Source organism: Nyctereutes procyonoides, unplaced genomic scaffold (assembly GCF_905146905.1).
Source record: "Nyctereutes procyonoides isolate TBG_1078 unplaced genomic scaffold, NYPRO_anot_genome, whole genome shotgun sequence".
NCBI lineage: Eukaryota > Metazoa > Chordata > Mammalia > Carnivora > Canidae > Nyctereutes > Nyctereutes procyonoides.
In genome coordinates this window covers 34,277,804-34,301,266 of record NW_026575134.1, presented here as the reverse complement: position 1 = coordinate 34,301,266, position 23,463 = coordinate 34,277,804, and the positions used below count along the sequence as shown (strand labels likewise).

The following is a 23,463-nucleotide window of genomic DNA, read 5'->3' as shown; positions in this document are numbered from 1 at the left end:
AGGTGTAATCAGGGTTGAGAACGACTAATCGATCTACAGACTGTATAGGAGTGCAGAGCAACTGTATGTACTATCTGACTTGCAACCTTTACTTTGCACATAATTGAATGATTATTTGGCAAACAAAACTAACACCACTTCTTCAGGGGAAGCCAGAACCGCCTAGTTATTACATTCATGTCCCTAGAAGCAGTATCATTCTAATAGAATTATAATTTCACAGAAAACCTAGCAAGACCAGTTTACCTCAAACTTCCTAAGAAAGAATAGTTTAAAAAAAAAATAGTTTTTGTTTTTTTAAGATTGAAGAAGAGAGAGTGAAAACAAGCAAGGGAGGGGGCAGAGGAAAAGGGAGAAGCAAACTCCCTGCTAAGCAGTGAGCCCAATACAGGGCTTGATTCCAAGACCCCAAGATCATGACCTGAGCCGAAGGCAGACACCCAACTGACCAAGCCACCCAGGTGTCCTACAAGAATAAAGTTTTAAGAAAAATTGGCTCTATTTACTGTGAGCATGGTCAGAGTTTTAAGGTGTAGGTCGTGTGCTACCCTGAATGCTGGGGGCAACCATCCCATATCCCTCGACTGTCAGCTGCTTGCTGTGTGCCCTCATTCACTCATCCATATCCCCTGGGGACCCATCCCCACTTATACACCTCGTGCCTAGGTGACTGTGAGCCTTGCCACCACCTTAGCTGAGTAGACCAGGGCTGAGCACTGATCCAAGGACGACTTCTCTATAGGCATAGGACTGATTTTGCACAAAAGTCAGCTTTGCCAAGGAAATTCTATATAGAAAAAAATCCAAAATAGAAGGGAGCAACAACTAAGAAAATAGAGAAACCAGCCTGTGATTCAGAGGAGTGCAGGAGATCGCAGCAAGGAGCAGAGATGTGATGAGAACCATCTTGGGGAGATGACAACAGTACTGATCTCTAGAACAGCTAGCTGCCAGCTTTCTTCTTCCCAACCCTACCTAGCCTTGCAGTGAACTCTATTTTGAGGTAATCTTGGGGAGATGTGTCTTGGGGAGATGACAACAGTACTGATCTCTAGAACAGCTAGCTGCCAGCTTTCTCCTTCCCAACCCTACCTAGCCTTGCAGTGAACTCTATTTTGAGGTAATTTGAGTTTCCGGTACTTGCAGCCAAAAAAATTGTGTCAATATGTTCTTAATATTTAAAGGAAACAGTTTCAGATCTATCAGAAGATAAGAAACCATTACAAGTGAAACCAGTGGTTTTGATAGTGTAGCAATGTCACCTCCAGAAGTGAAAACTGTTTATATTATTCCCTACAAGAAGGTAGTGGACTCTCAGTAGGGATGGGGTGAGGAGAAGAGTGGATCTCTCTAGGGACGTGGTTCTTAACTGGCTGCACGTTGGAATCACCTAGAAAGCTTAGTTTTTCCCTGGCATCAACCCCCAGAGTTTCAGATAATCGTTTTAGAATGCTCCCCTACCCCCAGAGGATTTTATGGTGTAGTCAGAGTCCAGACTCAGAAGTGAAAACTGAGTATTTTCTTTGGTTAATCTTTATTCCAGTTGAGTATCTTAAGGCTTTTGGCTTTTTTTTTTCCCCTCTCCTAAAGTGAATCCTCCTCTGAGGACTTTCATGTGTGTGTGTAAGAAAAAAAAAACCTCATGTGGCAGTTGATGAAAGGTTGGAGGGCGTAGTATTGCACTCAGCTTTCAAGACTCCAGGAGTATCTGTCCACGTGTGATCTATTCAGCAGTGTCTGAGCACTAATTTCACTTCATCTTGCTTTTCTAGTTATTTAAATTTAACAAGTTTTATAGGCTACAGGTAGGAGACTTATTACCATCATTTTGCTTAATTAAGGCATACGTGACTTATGCTCAGTCTTGCAGCATTTTTACAATTGAACAGTTAAGAATCACAAGCTTTCAACCGTTAGAAACGACAGATACCCACCATTTGCTTTGAGGTGGATGGAACTGGAGGGTGTTCTGCTGAGTGAAGTCAGTCAATCAGAGAAGGACAAACATTACATGTTCATTAATTCAGGGAGTATAAGAAATAGTGAAAGGGAATAAAGGGGAAAGGAGAGAAAATGAATGGAAAACATCAGTGAGGGGCAGCCCGGGTGGCTCAGAGGTTTAGCGCCACATTCGGCCCAGGGCTTGATCCTGGAGACCCCAGATGGAGTCCCACGTCGGACTCCTGCATGGAGCCTGCTTCTCCCTCTGCCTGTGTCTCTGCCTCTCTTCTGTGTCTCTCACGAACAAAGAAAATCTTAAAAAGAAAAGAAAGGAAAAGATCAGTGAGGGTGACAGAACATGAGAGACTCCTAACTCTGGGAAGCGAAGAACAAGGGGTAGTGGAAGGAAGGTGGGGGGGGGGTTGGGGTGACTGGGGGGGCACTTGACGAGGTGAGCACTGGGGGTTATGCTATATGTTGGCATATCAAACTCCACTAAAAAATCATATAAAAGTAAGAATTTTTACAAATGACAAAAAAAAAAAACCCACGTTGCTTTTATTTTTTTAAGATTACCTATAGGGATCCCTGGGTGGCTCAGTGGTTTAGCGCCTGCATTTGGCCCGGGGTGTGATCCTGGAGTCCCGGGATCGAGTCCCACGTCGGGCTCCCTGCATGGAGCCTGCTTCTCCCTCTGCCTGTGTCTCTGCCTCTCTCTCTCTCTGTCTCTCATGAATAAATAAATAAGATCTTTAAAAAAAAAAAAACTTAGGTACAAAAACTATTCCTATTCACGCAGTTCGCATCGAACTGCTAAAAAAGGTGAGAAAAGCCCTTTTGTGTTTTGCTTTTTTGGAGCAGCCTCCAGTCCAGCGCCGAGATAATCGCGGCCCCCAGTGCCTGTGACGGAGGGAGACGAGGCTCCGGAACAGGCCTGGCTCGGCGCGGCGGCTTCCCTTCCAGAACTCCCAGGTCCTAAAATGCCTGCAAGCGCGCACGCCTTACCGACACCAGGCTGGACCGTCACCGGAGCCCTTCGTCCCCTCGCCCCGCGTCTCTGCGGGGCCGAAGTCTCGCTCTTTCTGTCGACAAAGTGTGGCAGCCACTTAGATGGAAGCGATGACCCCCCCCCCGCCCCCCGACAGAGACTCTGTGCCACTGAAGGGAGGCTCGGCTACCTGTTTTTTTTTTCCAAACTGAGGGAATAGTAAACAACGCGCAGCTACGGAAACCCGACGACGGTACTACCGAAGCCTGAAGACCCGGGCGGGGGAGGCTCTGAACCAGCTCACGGATTCGCGGCGGCCGGTCTTCTTTCCCTTGACGGAGTCCGCGCAGCCTCTACCACGTGCTCCGCTCCCGCCTCACACTCCAGCGGCGCCCATGCTTCCGTACGGAAACATGGCGACGCCCAGCGCGGGGCGGGCGCCGCCCGGCTCGGAGCCACCCGCCCACTGAGCCCCGCCGGCCGACTCCGAGTCTCCGTACGGAAACATGGCGCCTCCCGGCTCGAGCCCCCGCCCGCTGAGCGCCCTCGGCCCGCACGGGACCGCGCTCCCCCCTTTCCGTACGGAAACATGGCGCCGCCCTACGAGGGGCGGGGGCCTCCCGGCTAAAGGGCTGCCTCCTCCTCGCTGACGCTGGAGGGGCGGCCGCGCTGGCCGCTGCCCACCGGAGCCTGGCTGGGAGGACGGCCCGCAGCGCGCCGGGGGATGCGGCCTCGGCAGGGCAGAGGCTGAAGCATCCCGTGCTCGCCGCGCGTCGCTCCGCGCCTCCGCCGGCGCCCGCCTCGTTCCCGGCCCGAGCGGCAGGAGGGAGAACGCCGACTCCGCGGCAGGTGAGGGTCGCGCACGGAGGCCGGCAGCCCCGCGGGGCCCGCACGGGAGGCGCCAGGTGCAAGTCACAGGCATTTGTTCGGCTCCTCCGGGCAGGTCGGGTCCCGCGCGGTCGGGTGGAGGAGGGAGAGGCAGGGGCGGCGGCGGGTGGCGGCGTAGGGCGGCCTTTGTCCCTCCCCTCGGGGCCGCCCCGCAGCCCCGCCGCCGCCCGCACGGTTGTTTACATCGGAGCCCGGGGGCGAGGGGCGCGGGCTGCGGGAGGGAGCGGGCCCGGCGTCGGCAGACCGAGCGCCTTGCCTTTGCTGACAGACCCTTCCTGTGAGGAGTCTGTGGCGGCGGCGGCGCGCGACGACCTCCTCCCCTCGGGCCCCTTGTCGGGCGGAGCAGGAGCTGCTGGAATGAAGGAGCAGCTGAGAGCCGCGCCCCCGGCAGCCCTGTCACGGCAGCTGGCGTGCGCGGAAAGCCCGTAGAGGGCCGGCCGCCGCGGTGCGCGCCCGTCGTCCCGACCCCCACCCCCATCCAAGGAGTAGGTCGCTGCGTTTGGCAGATGAGGAAACTGAAGTTCCACAGCGAGGGAAGGCTCCGAATTGGAACCCGGGTCCGCCTGAGGCCAACGCCCATGCTTCCCTCCACACGCGCCGACCTCGCGGGGAGGACACAGCTGTCAACAGATACTCAGTGGGCGTCTGGAGGGCAGGCTTCCCACGGACGCACATGTGTGGGAAATACGGTTGGTGGGAACGGAGAAGTCAAAAATCTAGGTGGAGAGTTGTGTGGGGTTTTTTTCGTTTTTTTTTTATTTAATTGGAGTTCAATTTGCCAACATGTAGCATAACACCCAGTGCTCATCCCATCAAGCGCCCCCCTCCGTGCCCGTCACCCAGTCACCCCCACCCCCCGCCCTCCTCCCCTTCCACCACCTCTTGTTCGTTTCCCAGAGTTAGGAGTCTCTCATGTCCTGTCTCCCTTTCTGATATTTCCCACTCATTTTTTTCTCCTTTCCCCTTTATTCCCTTTCACTATTATTTATATTCCCCAAATGAATGAGACCATATAATGTTTGTCCTTCTCTGATTGACTTCACTCAGCATAACACCCTCCAGTTCCATCCATGTCGAAGCAAATGGTGGGTATTTGTCGTTTCTAATGGCTGAGTAATATTCCATTGTATACATAAACCACATCTTCTTTATCCATCATCTGTCGATGGACACCGAGGCTCCTTCCACAGTTTGGCTATTGTGGACATGGCTGCTAGAAACATCGGGGTGCAGGTGTCCCGGCGTTTCACTGCATCTGTATCTTTGGGGTAAATCCCCAACAGTGCAATTGCTGGGTCGTAGAGCAGGTCTATTTTTAACTCTTCGAGGAACCTCCACACAGTTTTCCTTTTTTCGGTTTTTGTTTTTTAAATAAAACAAGCTATTTCACAGGCTCGCCCCAACCCATCTTTCCCTCTTCAGCGTGGGCCACTTGTTCTCCTCTTCCTGTGCCTTCACGTGTGCCCTCAGAGAGAGACACAGGCAGGGGGAGAAGCAGGCTCCATTCAGGGAGCTTGACGTGGGACTGGATCCGGGGTCTCCAGGATCACGCCCTGAGCCCAAAGCAGATGCTCAACCGCTGAGCCACCCAGGTGTCCCATAAATCCTGCTCATTTTAAAAGAACTGCTCAAATGTCACCTTTTCTGGAAAGCTTATCCCAACCTCCTTCCAGGCAGAATTCATTTCTCCCTGTGCTCCCTTACTGGTTTTATCATGTCACCAAGGCTTAAGTTTCACTGTTCACCTATTTTTTTTTAAAGGTTATTTATTTATTCGAGAGAGAGAGAGAGAGAGAGAGAGAGAGCGCGCGCGCGCGCGCAGCGCGCGCGCACACACACACGCGCACGCGCGAGAGAGACCATGAGCAGGGGGGAGGGGCAGAGGGAGAAGCAGACTCTCCACTGAGCAGAGAGCCCTGGGTGTGGCTGGGTCCCAGGACCCTGAGATCATGACCTGAACCCAAGACAGACACTTAACTCACTGAGCCACCCAAGCATCCCTCTCCAAACCTACTTAAATAAGTATATATATTGAATCAGATCTACGGCAATGATGCATGCCAGATGTGCAGTAACTGGCCCTACGAGAGTTCAGAGAAAGGTGCAGACACTGTGGGGAAGGTGTCCTGGGAGGAATAGGACCTGAGCTGCACGTTAAAAGGATGGGGTTAGTTTACTAAACTGAGTGTTAGAGACCAGGAAAGCATGCCTTCCTCCTCACTGTGCAGTAAGAGTTACTTCATCCTTTCTGAGCTCATTCTCAGCATGTGAAGAAGATAAAATTAGAAGTGTGTGTGTGTGTGTGTGTGTTTGTGTTTGTCCTTTCTCATAGAATATGCTGGCAGTGTTATCTTTTGGATCTTGGAGCATATCCAGAGCCTAATAGGATTTAGGACAGAGGAGATGGGTGTCTGGAGTGGGATATTGGAAGGTAAGGGGGAACTGCAATAAAGCAACCCTCATATTAATAATACAGGCCTGGAAAAAAAAATACAGGCCTGAAAATGTCAATTCCAGTAACTTCATTCTATTTAATGGAGGGATCTGAAATTTCAGATAATTAAATCAAGTGATTCTTCTCTAATGTGCAAGAGAGCCTGCCAGACCTTTTGAAAGCAGTCAACATTTCTTTTGATCCCTGCATTGCCCTCCAGGTGTATAATAAAGGCTAATTAGTGTTTATGAAAATGGTTTGTGATCTCCAAGTGCTGATGGTACAAATGCTAATTATTTGCAGAATTATGAATGCAGAAACGTGTCTAGCTTCTCTCTTAATTAGAAATACCTTAGGAAGAGAGAACTCTAGGAAAGAACTGGGGGGTGGGGGTGAGCAAAACTTGACAAAAACTTTTACAGTAAAAAGAGGATACTATTTCAGGCCTTTTTTAACTGGCCCAAACCGATGTATTAAGTATTATTCTTGTTCTAACCAGCAACTTAAAAAAATTAAAACCCCACCCCAACCCGTACATTGTGGTTGTCTGCAGCTTCCTCCTTACCATCTTTCCTGCTGACTGGCAAGAAGAAGTTAATAAAAATATTTGCCCCACACATTCTTACGAGCTTTGTAAGATTCCGCCTTGTGTCATCCCTCGATTTCTTATCCGCACAACAGAATCAGAGAACCAGCTCCTCAGTCCAGTGTATTCAATTGGAAGCCCAAGTTAAAAGCATGATTTTCAGAGACTTTGCCTATCAGCTCTCAGGAATGAAAGTAAAAAATTGAAGAATCACTCTTTGATTAAAATAGAAGCAGGCAGTTGATAGTATTATCTTCCAACAATTGGAAGTATTATCTTCCAATCTTCCTGTTTTCTTTTGAGGAGGTACTTAGAAGTGAGACAAAAATACTCAAACTTGTTACTCTGTATCTGAAGTACAGGTCCATAGATTTGATACATTACAAGCATCATTTTACAAATAATCTGTTAAATCACTGAGGTAGAGTATGATAGCTGGATAAGGTCTCTGCAAGCCGATTCATTTTTACAGGTGAGAAAATTGAAACCCAAAGAGAATAACTTATTTGCCCAGATTCACACTGCTAGTTAGTAACAGAGCTAGAACGTGTGGTTCACTTTGTCTTTCTTTCCTAGGAAAGTGAATAAACTTAATTGAGAATGTCTGAAAACCCTGACAAGCCCAATATAAATGAAGCAGGAAAATCAAAATCGAATGGTTCTGAGCAAGAACTTGAAGATGCTGTGGAAGGTTCTGATGAAGCTTTACAGAAAACAAAGTCGGGCTCTCCCAGCACCCGAAGAGTGCAAAGACCTCACTGTAAGCAGATTTGACTTTGGTTAGAAGCAATATTACTGTTTTCAGATGATGTTTTGATTAGGCTTCCTTGTGGCCCTGAGCTGGGTTCTAATACTGTGATATCATTGCCAATAACTGGCATTTAAGAATAGCAAGTTTCTCCGCTGGCAGCCTAGTCATTTGTGGGTTTTCAATTGCTTGAGAAATTAAAATTTAAAATAATGTCCAGAATATTCCTGTCTTCCTGCAGTCTCCATAATATTCCACTTTCTCTGAAGTGCTCTGAGAAAGAGGGTGGAGTGCAAATTGTAGCTTTAATTTAAAAAACATCTGAAAAGTCTGAGGCAGGTTCCAGCCAGAACTGTGCTTGTGCAGGTTAAAAAAGAAATAGATTTTGAATGTGAGTGAGGTCACCACACCCTAACTTCACTGCCTGGGGGCTTAGTTCCCACGAGGTTGAGGGGATTCAGCTTGCTGAGTGTGTGGTGAAGTCATTTCAGATCCCTGGCAGGGAGCAGTCTCACGGATGAAAGGGTGGTAATTTCCGCAAGTATTCCCAGCAGTCGCCCCAACTCATGTCTTTTATTAAGAATACTTAAGCTTTTTGAAGTGAGTCCAAAAATGAAAGTTTTAAGAGGAAGTGTCATAGTCTAAGAATGTCAGTGCTGATGTTATCTCTTTAAAGTGTAGATGATCAGTAGTTCTTCATATTTGAAAGAAGCATGAACATTTTTGGGTTTGAGGTATGTTTCTTTTAAAATGATTAAAGCCCTTCCCAGGTAATTTATTAGTCCGCACAATATTCTTTTCTTTTTTCTTTTCAATGAAGGAAGCTTTACACCCAATGTGGGGCTTGAACTCATGACTCTGAGAGTAAGAGTTGCATGCTCTACTGACTGAGCCAGCCAGGCACCCCTCAACATAGTATTATTTTTTGATTGTTTGTTTAAGATTTTATTTATTTGAGTGCAGCCCTGGTGGCTCAGCAGTTTAGCGCCACCTTCAGCCCAGGGTATGGTCCTGGAGACTCGGGGTCCAGTCCCACGTCGGGCTCCCTGCATGGAGCCTGCTTCTCCCTCTGCCTGTGTCTCTGCCTCTCTCTGTCTCTCTCTCTGCGTCTCTCAAGAATAAACAGATAAAATCTTAAAAAAAAAAGATTTTATTTGTTTGAGAGAGAAAGAGAGAGAGCATGAGCTGGGGGAGGGGTAGAAGGAGAGGGAGAAGCAGACTGCCCACTGAGCAGGGAGCCCAACATAGGGCTCAATCCCAAGACCATAAGATCATGACCTGAGCCGAAGGCAGACACTTAACTGATTGAGCCACCCAGGCGCCCCTCAACATAGTATTCTTACAGCAAACATTATGGACCCCATCTTATAATGGTTTAGTATCACATAGATTTTGATAGATATACCAGTAGGTTCAAGGAAACATGCTGTTAATACCAGTCTATCATGCATGTGTTAGGCCTTACAGAAAAAAAATTTTTTGGAGAAAAAAGGCAGGCTCTCCCAGCAAGCAAAGTGTACAAAGACCTCACTGTAAGCAAATATGACCTTGGTCATATTGGTCTCCAATATGTATAGCTAGAAAGCTTCTGCTGTCTCATTTTTATTTATTTTTTACTTTTTATTTCTTAAGATTTTATTTTTACCTCATCGCTATACCCAACATGGGACTCGAACTTACAACTATGAGATTAAGAGTCACATATTCTAATGACTAAGCCAGCCAGGTGCCCTGTTTTCTTATTATTTTAATTTATTTTATTTTATTTTTTATTTATTTATGATAGTCACAGAGAGAGAGAGAGGCAGAGACACAGGCAGAGGAAGAAGCAGGCTCCATGCACCGGAAGCCCGATGTGGGATTCGATCCCGGGTCTCCAGGATCGCGCCCTGGGCCAAAGGCAGGCGCCAAACTGCTGCGCCACCCAGGGATCCCTGTTTTCTTATTTTTTAAATGAGGAAAATACACTTATCTCTTAGGATGATTGTAAAGATTAAATGAATTCATGTGAAGCATTTAGAATAGTGCTTGGCACCTAATAAATGCTTGATAAATATTAGTTGTTAATACTACTGGCTTGTCATCTGTTGCATTTAAAGATACCAGGACTGATTGCTGTAATTTGGATGTATAGTAATGAGTTTATCCTTTACAGTTTCTGATAAAGGAGGACCTTTGGTTTAGATCTTTAGTCATTCTTTGATTGATGGCTTTGCCTTTGGCATCCTGTCCGTCTAATGGCATGACTCCAAATTAATGTCAAGCCAACACTAGGCTACATTATCTGAGATTGTATACAGTTATGCTTTTAAGCAAGAGTACTTATCCTGGGACCATGATCGAGTTGATAGGGGGTCATAGGAACAGCCAGAAAAGTATATCAAAATTTGTGTGCATATGCATTTTTTAAGAAAAAAATCATGGAGGATTTCATTAAATTCTCACAGAAGCCTATACCAAAACAAGATATAAAATCAGTGCCCTAAAATATTCCTCTGGCTTCCTGCTCTTTCTCCTTATCATAATAGGTAGGCATAGGGCTGTGGGCCTCTGTGGTAAAGCTCAGACCCCATAGTCTGGAGACCACATCAGGAAGCATCACTGATCACATGGAGCATAAATTAAGAATTTATAAAATATGAAACTGTCTGTGGACATTTGAGTTTATAGTAACTCTAAAATCACTTCTGGAATTCTACGAATTAAAATGTAACAAGCAAAAAGATAACCTTTAGTCTTGAAAATTATAATAGAGTAATATTTTAAGGATAGAATTGCTATTGGTAACTATGATGATGGGATTTATAAAATAAATATATTTAGTGTTTGTCCAGTTTCTGGCGAAGAGCTCCTTTGGAATCTCCTAAGTGATGAGCTCTAGAAAGGAGTCTTTTGTTATGTTAACGAGTGACTTTTGGAGAGCACCCAGGTAACCTAAGGAGGGGGGACTGGTTGCCAGGGGACCAAGTCATGTGATCAGAGTCCCATTCTCCAACCTCCAGAGTGGTGAGAGGGGGCTGGAAGATGAATCAATTGCCCATGGCCAGTGACTTTTTTTTTTTTAAGATTAATTTGAGAGCCAGAGAGAGAATGAGAGCATGGGAGTGTGTACATGCAAGCACATGAACACAAGCACACGCAGAGGCACACAGTGGGGAGAGGCAAAGAGAGAATCCTTAAGCAGACTCCCCAGGAACCATAGAACTTGATCCCAAGACCCTGAGATCATGACCTGAGCTGAAATCAAGATTTGACTGCTTAACCAACTGAGACAGCCAATGGCCAGTGATTTAATCAATCGTGCCTTTATAATGAAACCTCCATAAAAACCCAAAAGGACTGTGTTGGGAGAGCTTCTGGGTTGTTGAACACGTGGTGGTGCTGGGAGGGTGGCATGCTCAAACATGGAAGCTACTACATGCCCTTTCCCCATACCTTGCCCTACACGTCTCTTAATCTGGCTGCTCCTCAGTTTATTTCCTTTTATACTGAACCATGAATGTGGTTTAAGTCAGTGTTTCTCTGAGTTCTGTGAGCTGCTATAGTAAATTAACAGAACCTGAGGAGGGAGTCATTGGAACCTCAGATCTATAACACAGGTGACCATGTGGACTTGCAATGGGGGCAAGTACCCCTGCTATCTCCTAACCTATGGGATCTGACACTGCCTGCAGGTAGATAGTGTCAAAATGGAATTAGACTCAACTGCTGTCTGACAACTGCGTGGTGGTGTGAGAGGAAAAACACCTCACCTTGCCCCCCACCAAATACATATTGCAATTTGGGGGCAGAACCTTTAGTAAGTGATACAAAATATTGAAAAAGAAAAAATGGCTGGCTTGTGAGAACTGGTTGACACTAATCTGTGGTGGTGACTTGATTCCAAAAGATGATCTGTTCTTTAAACATTGAGATCCTCAGGGTAAGGATCAATCAACTGTAACTTAATGTCTCCTCCGAGATTCTCTACTTCTATATGCTTCTCTGCTCACAAAGCACCTTCTGTTCTGGTGTTTAATCACCTGTTGACCAGTAAAGGATGCTGTATTTTGGGATCCCTGGGTGGCGCAGCAGTTTGGCACCTGCCTTTGGCCCAGGGCACGATCCTGGAGACCCGGGATCGAATCCCACATCGGGCTCCCGGTGCATGGAGCCTGCTTCTCCCTCTGCCTATGTCTCTGCCTCTCTCTCTCTCTCACTGTGTGCCTATCATAAATAATAATAAATAAAAATTTAAAAATAAAAAAGAAATAAAGGATGCTGTATTTTGATGAAAAAAACAACTGTTTTCCAGTTAATATCTTCCATTTAGCATTTTGGTTTATTAAATCAGGTCTTTGTGAGTTTAATTAGTAGATCTTGGTCATCCTTAGCTAAATGGATGACACTGAGTTCTTACATTTTTTTTAAAGATTTTATTTATTTATTTTTTTAAAGATTTGCTTATTTTAGAAAGAGTATACCCATTTGTGGCAGGAGAGATGGGAGCAGAGGCAGAGGGAGAGAGGGTCTCAAGCAGACTCCATGCTGAGCACAGAGCCCAACTCGGAACTCAGTCTCACAACCCGGAGATCACGACCTGAGCCAAAACCAAGAGTCAGGTGCTCAACCGACTGTGCCACCCAGGTGCCCCTTTATTTTTAAGTAATCCCTACATCCAACATGGGGCTCAAATTTAACCCTAAGATAAGTATTGCATGCTGTACTAACTTAGCCAACCAGGCGCCCCTGTGAATTTAATTAGTAGATCCCAGACATCCTTAGATAAATGGTAACACTAAATTCTTACATTTTTTAAAGTTTATTTATTTATTTAAGTAATTTCCACATCTATTATGGGAACTCACAACCCCGAGAACAAGAGTCATAACACTGTTATGACTAAGCCAGCCAGGCGCCCCCCCTAAGTTCTTACATTTGTAAAGGTCATGACTAAACTTTGACTGAACAGAGACACCATAATTCAATCAGTCAATATTTATTGAGTGCATATTGTGTGTTAGGAATCTAGCAGGGAGCCAGACCCACAGTGATCTCTTTGCTTCTGGAGCTTATGGTCTAGTGAGGAAGACAAAATAACAAGCAGTTGCTACACAGTGCAGTAAGTTCTGTGGATAAACTTTACCCTTGCTGCACTATACTCACTCTATAGTAGTTTGGGGTGACATTTGCCATTTGAGAATTCTCAAACACAAAATAATCCCACTTACAACCCTGTAATTAGTATGCAGTGAACAATTCCTGTGTGTGTAGATTTGTAACATATCTTGATCATATTTTAGAATTGTAGCTTTTATCTTTTTGGATCAGATATCCTTCATTAATGAGTTAGATTTTAAGTAGTCGCTAAGTTGGACAGCTCCTGTAAACTGGTGTCTGATGTTCCGTCCAGTTCCCAGCACTTGCTACAAACTGTTTTGTCTCAAGTATGCACAAAACCCTGAGAACACACTTGTGTATAATTTGGAAGATTCTCCTCTTTCACAGAATGTTTCTTCAGTTGTCTTCTTTTTGCATATTAGGAAATAATGGCTCTGGAAGATTTAAAGACTTAGGGGCAAAGGGAGATGGAGAGAGAATCCCAAGCTGACTCAATGCTGAGTGCAGGTTTTGATGCCATAGCCCTGAGCTCACAACCAGACCCAAAACCGAGACAGACACTTAACTTTCTGAGCTACCCAGGTGCCCCTGGCCCTGGAAGATTTAAATGATTCTCGTTCAAGGTCACATCAAGAGTCTAGAAGGAGCTGGACTTCTTCCTGACTTGCTCTGTCCATTGTTTCATGACTAAGTGACATGCAAACAGTGTTTGTCATTACCCAGATGCCCCAAATTATTAAAAAATGGTAAATTTACTGTGAAAACTTGGTGTGTTTCTGTTAATTTCATACATTTAAGATGATTAGACATTTGAAGATTTTTGCAAAACCAGGGTTAAAACAAAGCTTGGAAGCCCTGGTGACTATCCTGAATCTCTCTTTAAAAAAAAAAATTATTTATAAGATACAGGAGAGTGAGAGAGAGAGAGCGCATGCAAGAGAGAGACAGGCAGAGGGAGAAGCAGGCTCCATGCTGGGAGCCTGACATGGGACTCTATCCCTGGTCTCCAGGATCACGCCCTGGGCTGAAGGTGGTGCTAAACCGCTGAGCCCACCCGGGCTGCCCTGAGTCTCTTTTTAAGAGATAAAAATTTGGTGTGCTGGGCTGGCTCAGTTGGTGGAGCATGCAGGTTTGAGCCCCACATTGAGCATTATGATTACTTAAAAAGTAAAATCTTAAAGAAGATAAGAACTCTATGGAGTCTAATAACTTCTGATGCTGGATGGTGACCTACCACAATGGAAGTTCCATTTTCTGATAAATGGTAACAGAAAATATTAGCTTTAATAATCAGTAGGCATGGGATCCCTGGGTGGCGCAGCGGTTTGGCCCCTGCCTTTGGCCCGGGGCACGATCCTGGAGACCCGGGATCGAATCCCACGTTGGGCTCCCTGCGTGGAGCCTGCTTCTCCCTCTGCCTGTGTCTCTGCCTCTCTCTCTCTGTGTGTGTGACTATCATGAATAAATAAATAAAATCTTTAAAAAAAATCAGGCTTATAGCAAATTCCTGCTCAGTGCCTTTGAATTTTTAATCCGCTTTATTGAGGTATAATTTATATGGAATAAAATTGAATTTTAAGTATGCAATTTGAATTTTGACCAATGCATTTACAATTGTGTCACTAGTACCACAATTATAAGCTGCTAGAACATTTTCACCACCTCCCCAAACTTCCATGCCCCTTGGCAGTGAATCTTTCCCACCATTTGATCATAGTGTATAATCCATTTATTCTATTGTTGAATTTGGTTTGCTATATTTTGTCGAGGATCTTTGCATCTGTGCTCATAAGGGATACTGACCTATAATTTTCTTTCCCTATAAGTATCTGGTTTGGGTGTCACCAGGCAAAGGGCCTGATGTGGGACTCGATCCTGGGTCTCCAGGATCACACCCTGGGTTGCAGACCGCGCTAAACCGCTGCGCCACCAGGGCTGCCCTAATGCTGACCTCCTATAATGAGTTCTGGCCTTTGGCAACCACTTCCTTGCTTTCTGTCCTCTAATTTTGCCCTCCTTAGGATTTCAAATAAATAGAATCATACTGTATGTAGTCTTTTGTATCTGACTCTTTAACTTGGGATAGTGCTTTTAAGATTCATCTATGTCTTTGCATGTACCAGTCTATTCCTTTGTTATTGCTGGGTAGCATTCTGTCGTGTGGTTATACTACAATTTGTTTATTCTGCAGTTGATTAACATTTGGATTAGTTCTAGGTTTTGACTGTTATTAAGGATGCTGCTATTAACACTTGAGTACAGTTCTTCATGTGGCCATGTTTTCAGTTTTCTTGGGTAAAGACCTAGGAGTGGGGTTGCTAGGTCATGTGGTAAGTGTATGTTTTACTTTATAAGAAACCAAGAACCAGTTTTCCAAAGTGGTGGTACCCATTTTTCGTGGCCATTGTTTAGGGACGAGAGTTCCAGATGCTCCATTCTATGTCAGGACTTGGTATGATTAGCCTCTTTAATTTTGGCCATTCTAGTAGGTGTGCAGTGGTATCTCATTGTGGTCTTAATTTGCATTTCCCTGATTCTAAAAGGAAAAACCTATAGTTTTCCACGTGTGTGGAGCAAAACCCAGTGCTTCCTCCTGTGTTTTTCTCCTGGGTATCTTTTACTACTCATGCAAAATGTATAACTTCTAGTACCAAATGTGTGGGTTGTTTTTCCTCCCACCAAGCAATTTTCTGTGACACGGCTAGGTGGCCTACACTTCAACTAAATTCTGACACTATTTACCCAGAGATAACATTGGATCTCTCAGGTAAAGACCTTAGTCCTATAAGAATATCCCTCCCTCATCCTTCTGCTTTGGACAGTAGTCACAAATCTAGGTCGGAAGACCAATTAACTATAGATTGTAGATTCCAACAGCCCCTCCATGGATTCTATTAATTTGCTAGAGTGGCTCACTGAACTCAGGGTTCCTAGTTTATTAAAGATAAATACAGATGAACAGCTAGATGAAGAGCTACATAGGGTGAGGTTTGGGAGGGTCCTAAGTGTAGGAGCTTCTGTCGCTATGAAGTTGGGGTGTATCACCCTCCCAGTATGGATGTGTTGGCAACCTGGAAGTTCTCTGAACCCCCTGCTATTGAGACTTTATGGAGGCTTCCTCGTGTAGGCATAATCAATTATTAATTCCATGTTCAGCCCTGCTACCCTCTCTAGAGGATAGGGCTGAAAATTCCAGATTTCTAATCATGGGTTGGTCTTTATTGGTCCCCATCCAGAAGCCACCCAGGAGCTCATTCAGAGTTACCTCAACAGAACAAAACATGCTGCTTGTGCTTATCACCTAGGATTTAACATGGGTTTTAGGAGCCCGGTGTCAAGGAAGGGATCAAAAACCAAATATTAAAACAAGATGCTCCCAGCGTTCTTATCACTTAGGAAATTAGAAGGGTTTTAGGAGTTCTGTGCCAGCAACCAGGGCAGAGACCAATATATATATTTTTTTCTATTATCTCACACTGATGATTAATGATATTCAGTAGCTGTTCATGGCCTACTGGCCACTTGTATATTTACTTTGGAGAAATGTCTGTTCAGATCTCTTGCCCATATTTTACTGGTGGTCGTCTATTTTTGCGTTATAAGAGTTCTTTCTGTATTCTGGATACAAGTCCTTTATCACGTGTGTCTTACATATCTTTTCTCCTATCTGTCATGCTTTTTCATTTTCATGATAGGAATTTTGGTAAAGCACAATGTATCAATTTTTTTCTCTTATATGTTGAGTTTTTTGTGTCTTACTCTAAGAAATTTTGCCTAACTCAAGATAAGATTTCATCTTTTTCTCCTAGGAGTTTTCTAGTTTTAGTTCTTATAGACCTGTGGTCTATTTTGAGTTCCTTTGCACTTAACATGTGAGGGAAGGATTGTGGGTCATTCTTTTATGTACAGATAGCCAATTGTTCGAGCATTGTTTAGTTAAACTAATCTTGCCTCATTGACCACATGTATATGTATGTATGTGTATCAGTCTATTTCTGGGTCCTCTGTTCTGTTCACTTGATCTCTATATAGATCTATCTTCATGCCAAAAACACTGTTTTGATTGTTATAGCTTTATAGTAACTCTTAAAATTAGTGTAAGTCCTCTAACTTTATTCTTTATCATAATAGTATTCATTTCCCTAGGTCCTGTGCATTTCCATGTAAATTTTAGGATGATTTTGGCATTTTCAACAAAAATCTTGCTGGGATTTTTACTGGGATTACATTTTATCAACAGATCATTTGGCAGAAATTGACATCTTAATGAGAATTTCTATCTGGGCTTTGACTTTTGGATATTCATTTTAATTTACCAATATCCATGAAGCAAACTTTATTTATTTATTTATATAGTGTTTTTACTAATAGTCTGTAGAAACACTGGGAAGAATTTTTGTCAAGTATTACCAGCTTCTCCTTACATTCCTGAATAAAGATTTTTTTAAAAATGTATTTTATTTATTCCTGAGAGAGAGGGAGGCAGAGGCACAGGCAGAGGGAGAAGCAAGGGAGCCCTATGTGGGACTCGATCCCGGGACTCCAGGATCACGCCCTGGGCTGAAGGCAGTTGCTAAACCACTGAGCCACCCACGGATCCCATTTTTGATCTTTAAAACTATTAAACCCCATACAAACCAGTGACATTATTTATCTCATTTTAAGCCTAGATCTTATCATCCTCACTTAAAAGTAATACAGTTATCCTCCAGGTCAGTGCCTCTCAAATTATTGTTTCAAAACATTCTTAACATCCTATACAGGGTAGTGAGTGGTTTTAGCATTTTTTGAATAGTACCTGGCACCCTAAATTACTTGACAAAATTTTAATTTGGGGAGATTCATTCCTGGCATGGTATTAGTGGTGGTGCAAAATGTAAACTGCTGATGGGAGCAATTGAGGAAGTCCTAAATCTGGCTTTCCTTTCCTAAATTTAAGATAGACATGTAGTAAAGAGATTGGAAAACAACCCTCCACATATTGGAAAATGTAATAGTCTGTGCCTTAAAAAGTTTGCTTAAGTCTCTGTTTCCTTTAATCATTTTCCACTAACCAGTCTTAATTTAAAAAAAACACAGATAATTTGAATGTTGGAAGTGGTCTCCGTTTTTAGGATTCTAGGTTAAAAAAAATAATGAAATAGGTGAAATTCTGTTGTTTGAAATGGCCAGAGTATTTTCATAAATAGAGGCATAACCAAAATTATTAGCTGGTACTAGAACCACTGCCTACTCCTTACTTTAATAGAAATTTTAATCTAGAGAAGCAAATCTCTTACACTGGGTTTTGTTACAGCTAGTCCTCCTCGATTTGTGACAGTAGAAGAACTTCTAGAGACAGCGAAAGGAGTCACTAACATGGCTTTAGCCCATGAAATTGTAGTAAATGGAGACTTTCGGATTAAACCGGTTGAATTACCAGAAGACAGGTAAGGCGGTTACTGAGTTACCTTGTTTAGTGGAACTCTACCATTTTCCAGTTCTGGAAAGGTCTTCCTCACTTGGTGTCAGTATATTTAGGTGTATTTTTTCCTTTTGTATGTTGCTAAAACAAAACAACCAAGAAAACCCCACCCAACAATACATCTGTACTTGGAATTACTAGTGTTTGGAAATGGATCTCAGGACCACTGATCATAAGTGAAAGGTCTAGGAAATCTGTGGACAGCTTTCATGTCAGCTTCTCCCTACTGCTTAAGACTTAGCTGTCCTATCTTGTGTTTTCATTGTATTGTTTCATTCATTGCTTGTAACTATCACATTGTACTATAAGTGTTGGTTTACTAGTGTTCTTCACCAGATTGTAAGCTCTACAAAGACAGGGACTATGCATTATTCTCTAGGTCCATAGCACCTAGCACATAACATATTGAATCTAAAACTCTTGATTGTAAGGTGTATCTTTTAAAATGTATTGTCATAAGAAAGAAAAATCATTGCCTGTTATAATTGTAAAAGTCCCGTATAAATATTGGGAATCTGTTAGCCAAGGAGGAGGAATGGCTACTAGGTTGCCAAGCTATAGTGTTGCCAACATGAATCTTCTATGACTTTACAAATATTTTTTTAAAGATTTTATTTATTCATGAGAGACAGAGAGAGAGAGGCAAAGACACAGGCAGAGGGAGAAGGAGGCTCCCTGCAGGGAACCCAACGTGGGACTCTATCCTGGGTCTCCAAGATCAAGCCCTGGACTGAAGGTGGCGCTAAACCGCTGAGCCACCCAGGCTGCCCTACAGACAATTTTTATATGTTCTGTAAAGATGTACTTTTTCACCTTAATAATGAAGAATTACTTGTTTTGCTTTCACAATATAAAGACTGTGGGGTTTTTTTTTAAGATTTTATTTTTAAGTAATCACTATATCCAACATGGGGCTCAAACTCTTAACCTTGAGATCATGCTCTACCACCTGAGCCAGCCAAGCACCCTTAAAGATTAGTTTTAATGAGATGCTATATATTAGCTATTACAGTTTGGTACCTAATTGAGCAATTCCCTCATGTATCACATAGGAATAGGATATTTTCTGTATTTCTATATTTTCTTTTATTTCAAGTCCTTCGGTCTTTGTGCTGAATTGTTATCTTAAACTACCTAATCATAAATATGTTAAACTTGCTGGTATCAGGGAAAATTAAGAAAATAGTTCTGAACTATTCGATATGCTTTTTATCATATGGCACTGTTATATACTATTAATTGGCCCAATGTCTTATGTCAAATTAGTTGAAAATTAATTTGGTTTTTTTTTTTGAAATAAATTGTTTTTTATTTTAAATACCTCACTTAAATTGTGAGGTATTCATTGAAATAAAGCACTAAACTACAAATAAGTTATGTGATTGACAAGTATATTTGGGAAATCTTTCTGATGTTCATCCAAATTATTTTAAAAATTTCTCACCCTAAACCCATAGAATTTGTGCTTTTAAAGGTGATTTGAGACTTAAATATTTTGTTTTTTCTTTTTTCATTTGTTTCCAGCTTGGAGAAGAGAGTAAAGGAGATTGTACATAAAGCTTTTTGGGATTGCTTGAGTGTCCAGCTAAGTGAAGACCCCCCAACATATGACCATGCCATCAAACTTGTTGGAGAAATCAAAGAGGTGAGGCAAAGAGCAAATTGTGGTGCTTTTCTAGTGTGTTATGAGTATTCAAACTCTCTGTGTTATCGTGCCAAAGACTTGAAAGAAATCGAAGGATTGAGAAGTTAAAGTTCTTCCTGAAATGTGGATTAATAACTATTTTTGCCTCTATGCCCTTATTAAAATTTGAAATAAGCTATGATAACATGAAGGCCTTACTTTGTAAATGAAGGTATGTATGTACGTGTGTGTGTGTATTTATGTAGATTTATTTAGAGGTGCCTTGGTGACTCAATCAGTCCTGGGATCAAACCCCACGTCTGGCTCCATGCTCAGTTTAGAGAGTCTGTTTTTCCCTCTGCCCCTCTCCCTGTTCATGCTCGCTTTTATGTGCATGCTCTCTTTCTCTCTCTCTAATAAAATTTATCTTTAAAAAAATTTATTTATTTTGAGAGTGAGTGTGCACACACATGCACAGGGGCAGGGTCAGAAGGAGACGGGGAGGAGAATCTCAAGTAGACTCTGTACTGAGCATGGAGCCGAACATGAGGCTTAATCTCATGACCCTGAATTCATGACCAGCCAAAACCAAGAGTTGGGTGCCATCGAGGCACTGCTGGAGGCTTATATTTTTTAAGACAGAATTATTTAAAGAAAAAAATTACTTTACAGTATTGGTGATTTTTTAAATTTTAATAGGTGTGGATATATTCAGTATATAATGGCCAAAAAGTGATTTCGGTCTGTGGGATAGAGAAGGCATTAAGTGGACGTTAAGATTCTTTTTGCAAATATCTTTAGCAGTAGTATCAAAGAAGAAATGTGTCCATGGCTCAGTCAATAGAGCATGTGATTCTTCATCTCAGAGTTGTGAGTTCGAGACCCATGTTGGGTGTAGAGCCTACTTTAAAAATAAAGAAATGATTTGTAAACATATTTTCTGTAGATTTGTTAAGTTAGAAGTTAAAATATGTATCACAGTAACAATTGTGTTACAGTAACAATTGATAAGCCCTTATTTGGGTAATTGTAAATTCCTTTGCATATAAGCAAAAGTGATGTCTAAGAAACTTTGATTAAACTTGATTATGCTCTCTTGTAGACACTCTTATCTTTCTTGCTGCCTGGTCACACTAGACTGAGAAACCAGATAACAGAGGTCTTGGATCTGGATCTGATAAAGCAAGAAGCAGAGAATGGGGCCTTAGACATTTCAAAGCTGGCAGAATTCATTATTGGCATGATGGGGACCCTGTGTGCACCTGCTCGAGATGAGGAAGTCAAGAAACTAAAGGACATTAAGGAAATTGTGCCCCTTTTCAGGTATGGGAATTGTGTTAATCGCCTTTAGTGTGCTTAAAATACAGAGCCTCTTTTCTTTTTTTTTAAGATTTACTGATTCATCTTAGTGTGAGGAGTGGCAGAGGGGGGGAGAGAGAGAGAGAGAGAGAGAGAGAGAGTGAGTGAGTCTCAAGCAGACTCCCCACTGAGCACATATTCGGGGCTCAATCAGAGCCTGTTTTCAAATTTAGACTTCTTCAAGTATAGATATTCATGAATTAAAAAATAAAAAAGCAAACACTTTGTAAAATATAGAAAAGTCAAAAGAAGGAAAAAAATCACCCATAAGTTTACCATCTAAAGGCAAAATCACTGTTAATCATGTTGATTTTGTTATGCTTTCCCCCCTGAACTTTTTTTTTTTTAAGACACATTTATTCAGTGTCACGATCAGACTATTACATTTAGCAATCAACAGCATGGGTGCAAAAAAAAAAAAAAAAACCTACATTAAAACCCTTGTTGGAATGCTTTACACTTTCCACAAAGCAGAAACTAAAATAACCTGTTATACAATTAGTCACAAATACAGTCCTTGAGTTTTTTGCCCATACACATGAGTATTGTCTAAAACATGTCTTCTTTGTAGCAGCTAGGCCCTGCCACCACTGTGCTTGGCTGAGTTCACAACTCTGTTGTAACCTATAGCTTCCCTGTCACTTCTCTGGCTCTCCTCTTCTGCTAAGCTTTGTTTCTTGGCAGTAGTTAAAACCTTCTGCCACTGCCATAGCTGCTGCTGCTGCTGAAACCACCATAGCCACCTTGGTTTCGTGGTTTGGCAAAGTATTGGCCTCCACCACCATAGGGGCTAGAGCTTCTGCCTCCAAAATTTTCTTCTTTCATGGGTCCAAAATTTGAGGATTGATTGTTAGAATTGCCAAAATCGTCATAGCTTCTGCCACCTCCAAAGTTGCTTCCATCATTACCATATCCGTTATAGCCATCCCCACTGCCACTGTATCCACCACCACCTCGACTGCCACCGAAACCACCTCAACCACTGAAGTTCCCTCCATGACCAAAGTTGTCATTCCCACCAAAACCACCTCCACGACCACTACCAAAGTTTCCAGAACCACTTCAGCCTCTTTGGCTGGATGATGCACTAGCCATCTCTTGCTTTGATAGAGCTTTCCTTTTTTTAAAAAAATATTTTATTTATTTATTCATGAAAGACACAGAGAGAGAGAGAGGCAGAGACACAGGCAGAGGGAGAAGCAGGCTCCATGCAAGGAGCCCAACATGAGACTCGATCCCACAGTCTCCAGGTTCACACCCTGGACCAAAGGCAGGAGCCAAACCGCTGAGCCACCCAGGGATCCCCCTGATAGGGCTTTCCTTACTTCACAGCCATTCACAGCCATACTGTGGCCATTCACAGTATGGTATTTTTGAATGACAATCTTGTCTACTGAGTCATGGTCATCAAATGTCACAAAAGCAAAACCTCTCTTTTTGCCACTGCCTTGGTCAGTCATGATCTCAATCACTTCAGTTTTCCCATACTGTTCAAAATAATCTCTTAGATGAGGTTCTTCAGTGTCTTCTTTAATGCCACCAACAAAAATCTTTTTCACAGTTAAGTGGGCACCAGGTCTTTGAGAATCTTCTCCTGAGACAGCCCTCTTTGGTTCCACACTCTTCCATCCACCTTGTGTGGCCTTGTATTCATGGCTGTTTCCACCTCCTTCACGGTGGCATTCATGACAAACCCAAAGCCTCTGGAGCGCTTGGTGTTTGGATCTCTCATTACCACACAGTCCCTAAGCATCCCCCATTGCTCAGAATGGCTCCTCAGACTTTCATCAGTTGTTTCAAAGCTCAAACCTCTGGTGAAGAGCTTCTGCAACTGCTCAGGCTCTTTGGGAGACTCTGACTTAGACATGATGGCGATGGGAGGGGAGATTTTAACGATGCTTACTTGGTGGCATCCAGGGGCAGAAAGGCCCCCCTCAGCAATTTATTTAGAAAAATACCAAACTTACAGAAAAGTTGTAAAAAACAGTGCAGTTAATACTCATATATCCTTTACACAGATATATATCCTTTATGCTCATATATTCTTTGTTTTAAGGCTTTATTTATTTGAGAGAGAAAGAGAGAGCATGGTGGAGGAGGGATAGGAGGGGGAGCGAGACAGAATCTCAAGCAGGCTCCACACTTAGCGCAGAGCCCAACACAGGACTCAATCTCATGACCCTGAGATCGTGACCTAAGCTAAAATTAAGAGTCGGATGCCCAACCAGCTATGCCACCCAGATGCCAACCAACTAATGCCTCCAGACATTGTGACATTTTAACCTTAAATGAGCAGGTATCTCTCAAGAATGTGACATTCTTCTATGTAAT

General features: G+C 43.1%; 1 protein-coding gene and 1 long non-coding RNA gene across 4 annotated transcripts in view; one reads left to right on the top strand and one right to left on the bottom strand.

The window, feature by feature from the left end:
• Positions 1-1,995: 1,995 nt before the first annotated feature.
• LOC129494339 (uncharacterized) lies at positions 1,996-3,049 on the bottom strand. The gene is made up of 2 exons (XR_008661329.1): positions 2,518-3,049; positions 1,996-2,255 (listed from the first exon to the last, which is right to left on the bottom strand). It is a non-coding gene; the product is annotated as an uncharacterized LOC129494339 (long non-coding RNA).
• A 518-nt stretch (positions 3,050-3,567) lies between these two features.
• Positions 3,568-23,463, top strand: part of TCP11L1 (t-complex 11 like 1) — a 37,562-nt gene continuing 17,666 nt past the window's right edge. Inside the window, exons 1-6 of one of the 3 annotated variants that reach the window (XM_055301196.1) lie at positions 3,568-3,778; positions 6,150-6,248; positions 7,414-7,597; positions 17,982-18,114; positions 19,674-19,794; positions 20,876-21,096. In XM_055301196.1, coding sequence (XP_055157171.1) covers positions 7,438-7,597; positions 17,982-18,114; positions 19,674-19,794; positions 20,876-21,096 — 635 coding nt within the window. In that variant the 5' untranslated portion in view covers positions 3,568-3,778; positions 6,150-6,248; positions 7,414-7,437. Of the gene's footprint in view, positions 3,779-4,309; positions 4,507-6,149; positions 6,249-7,413; positions 7,598-17,981; positions 18,115-19,673; positions 19,795-20,875; positions 21,097-23,463 lie in introns of those variants that run through there. The other 2 variants (XM_055301195.1, XM_055301197.1) reach the window with 2 other exon arrangements.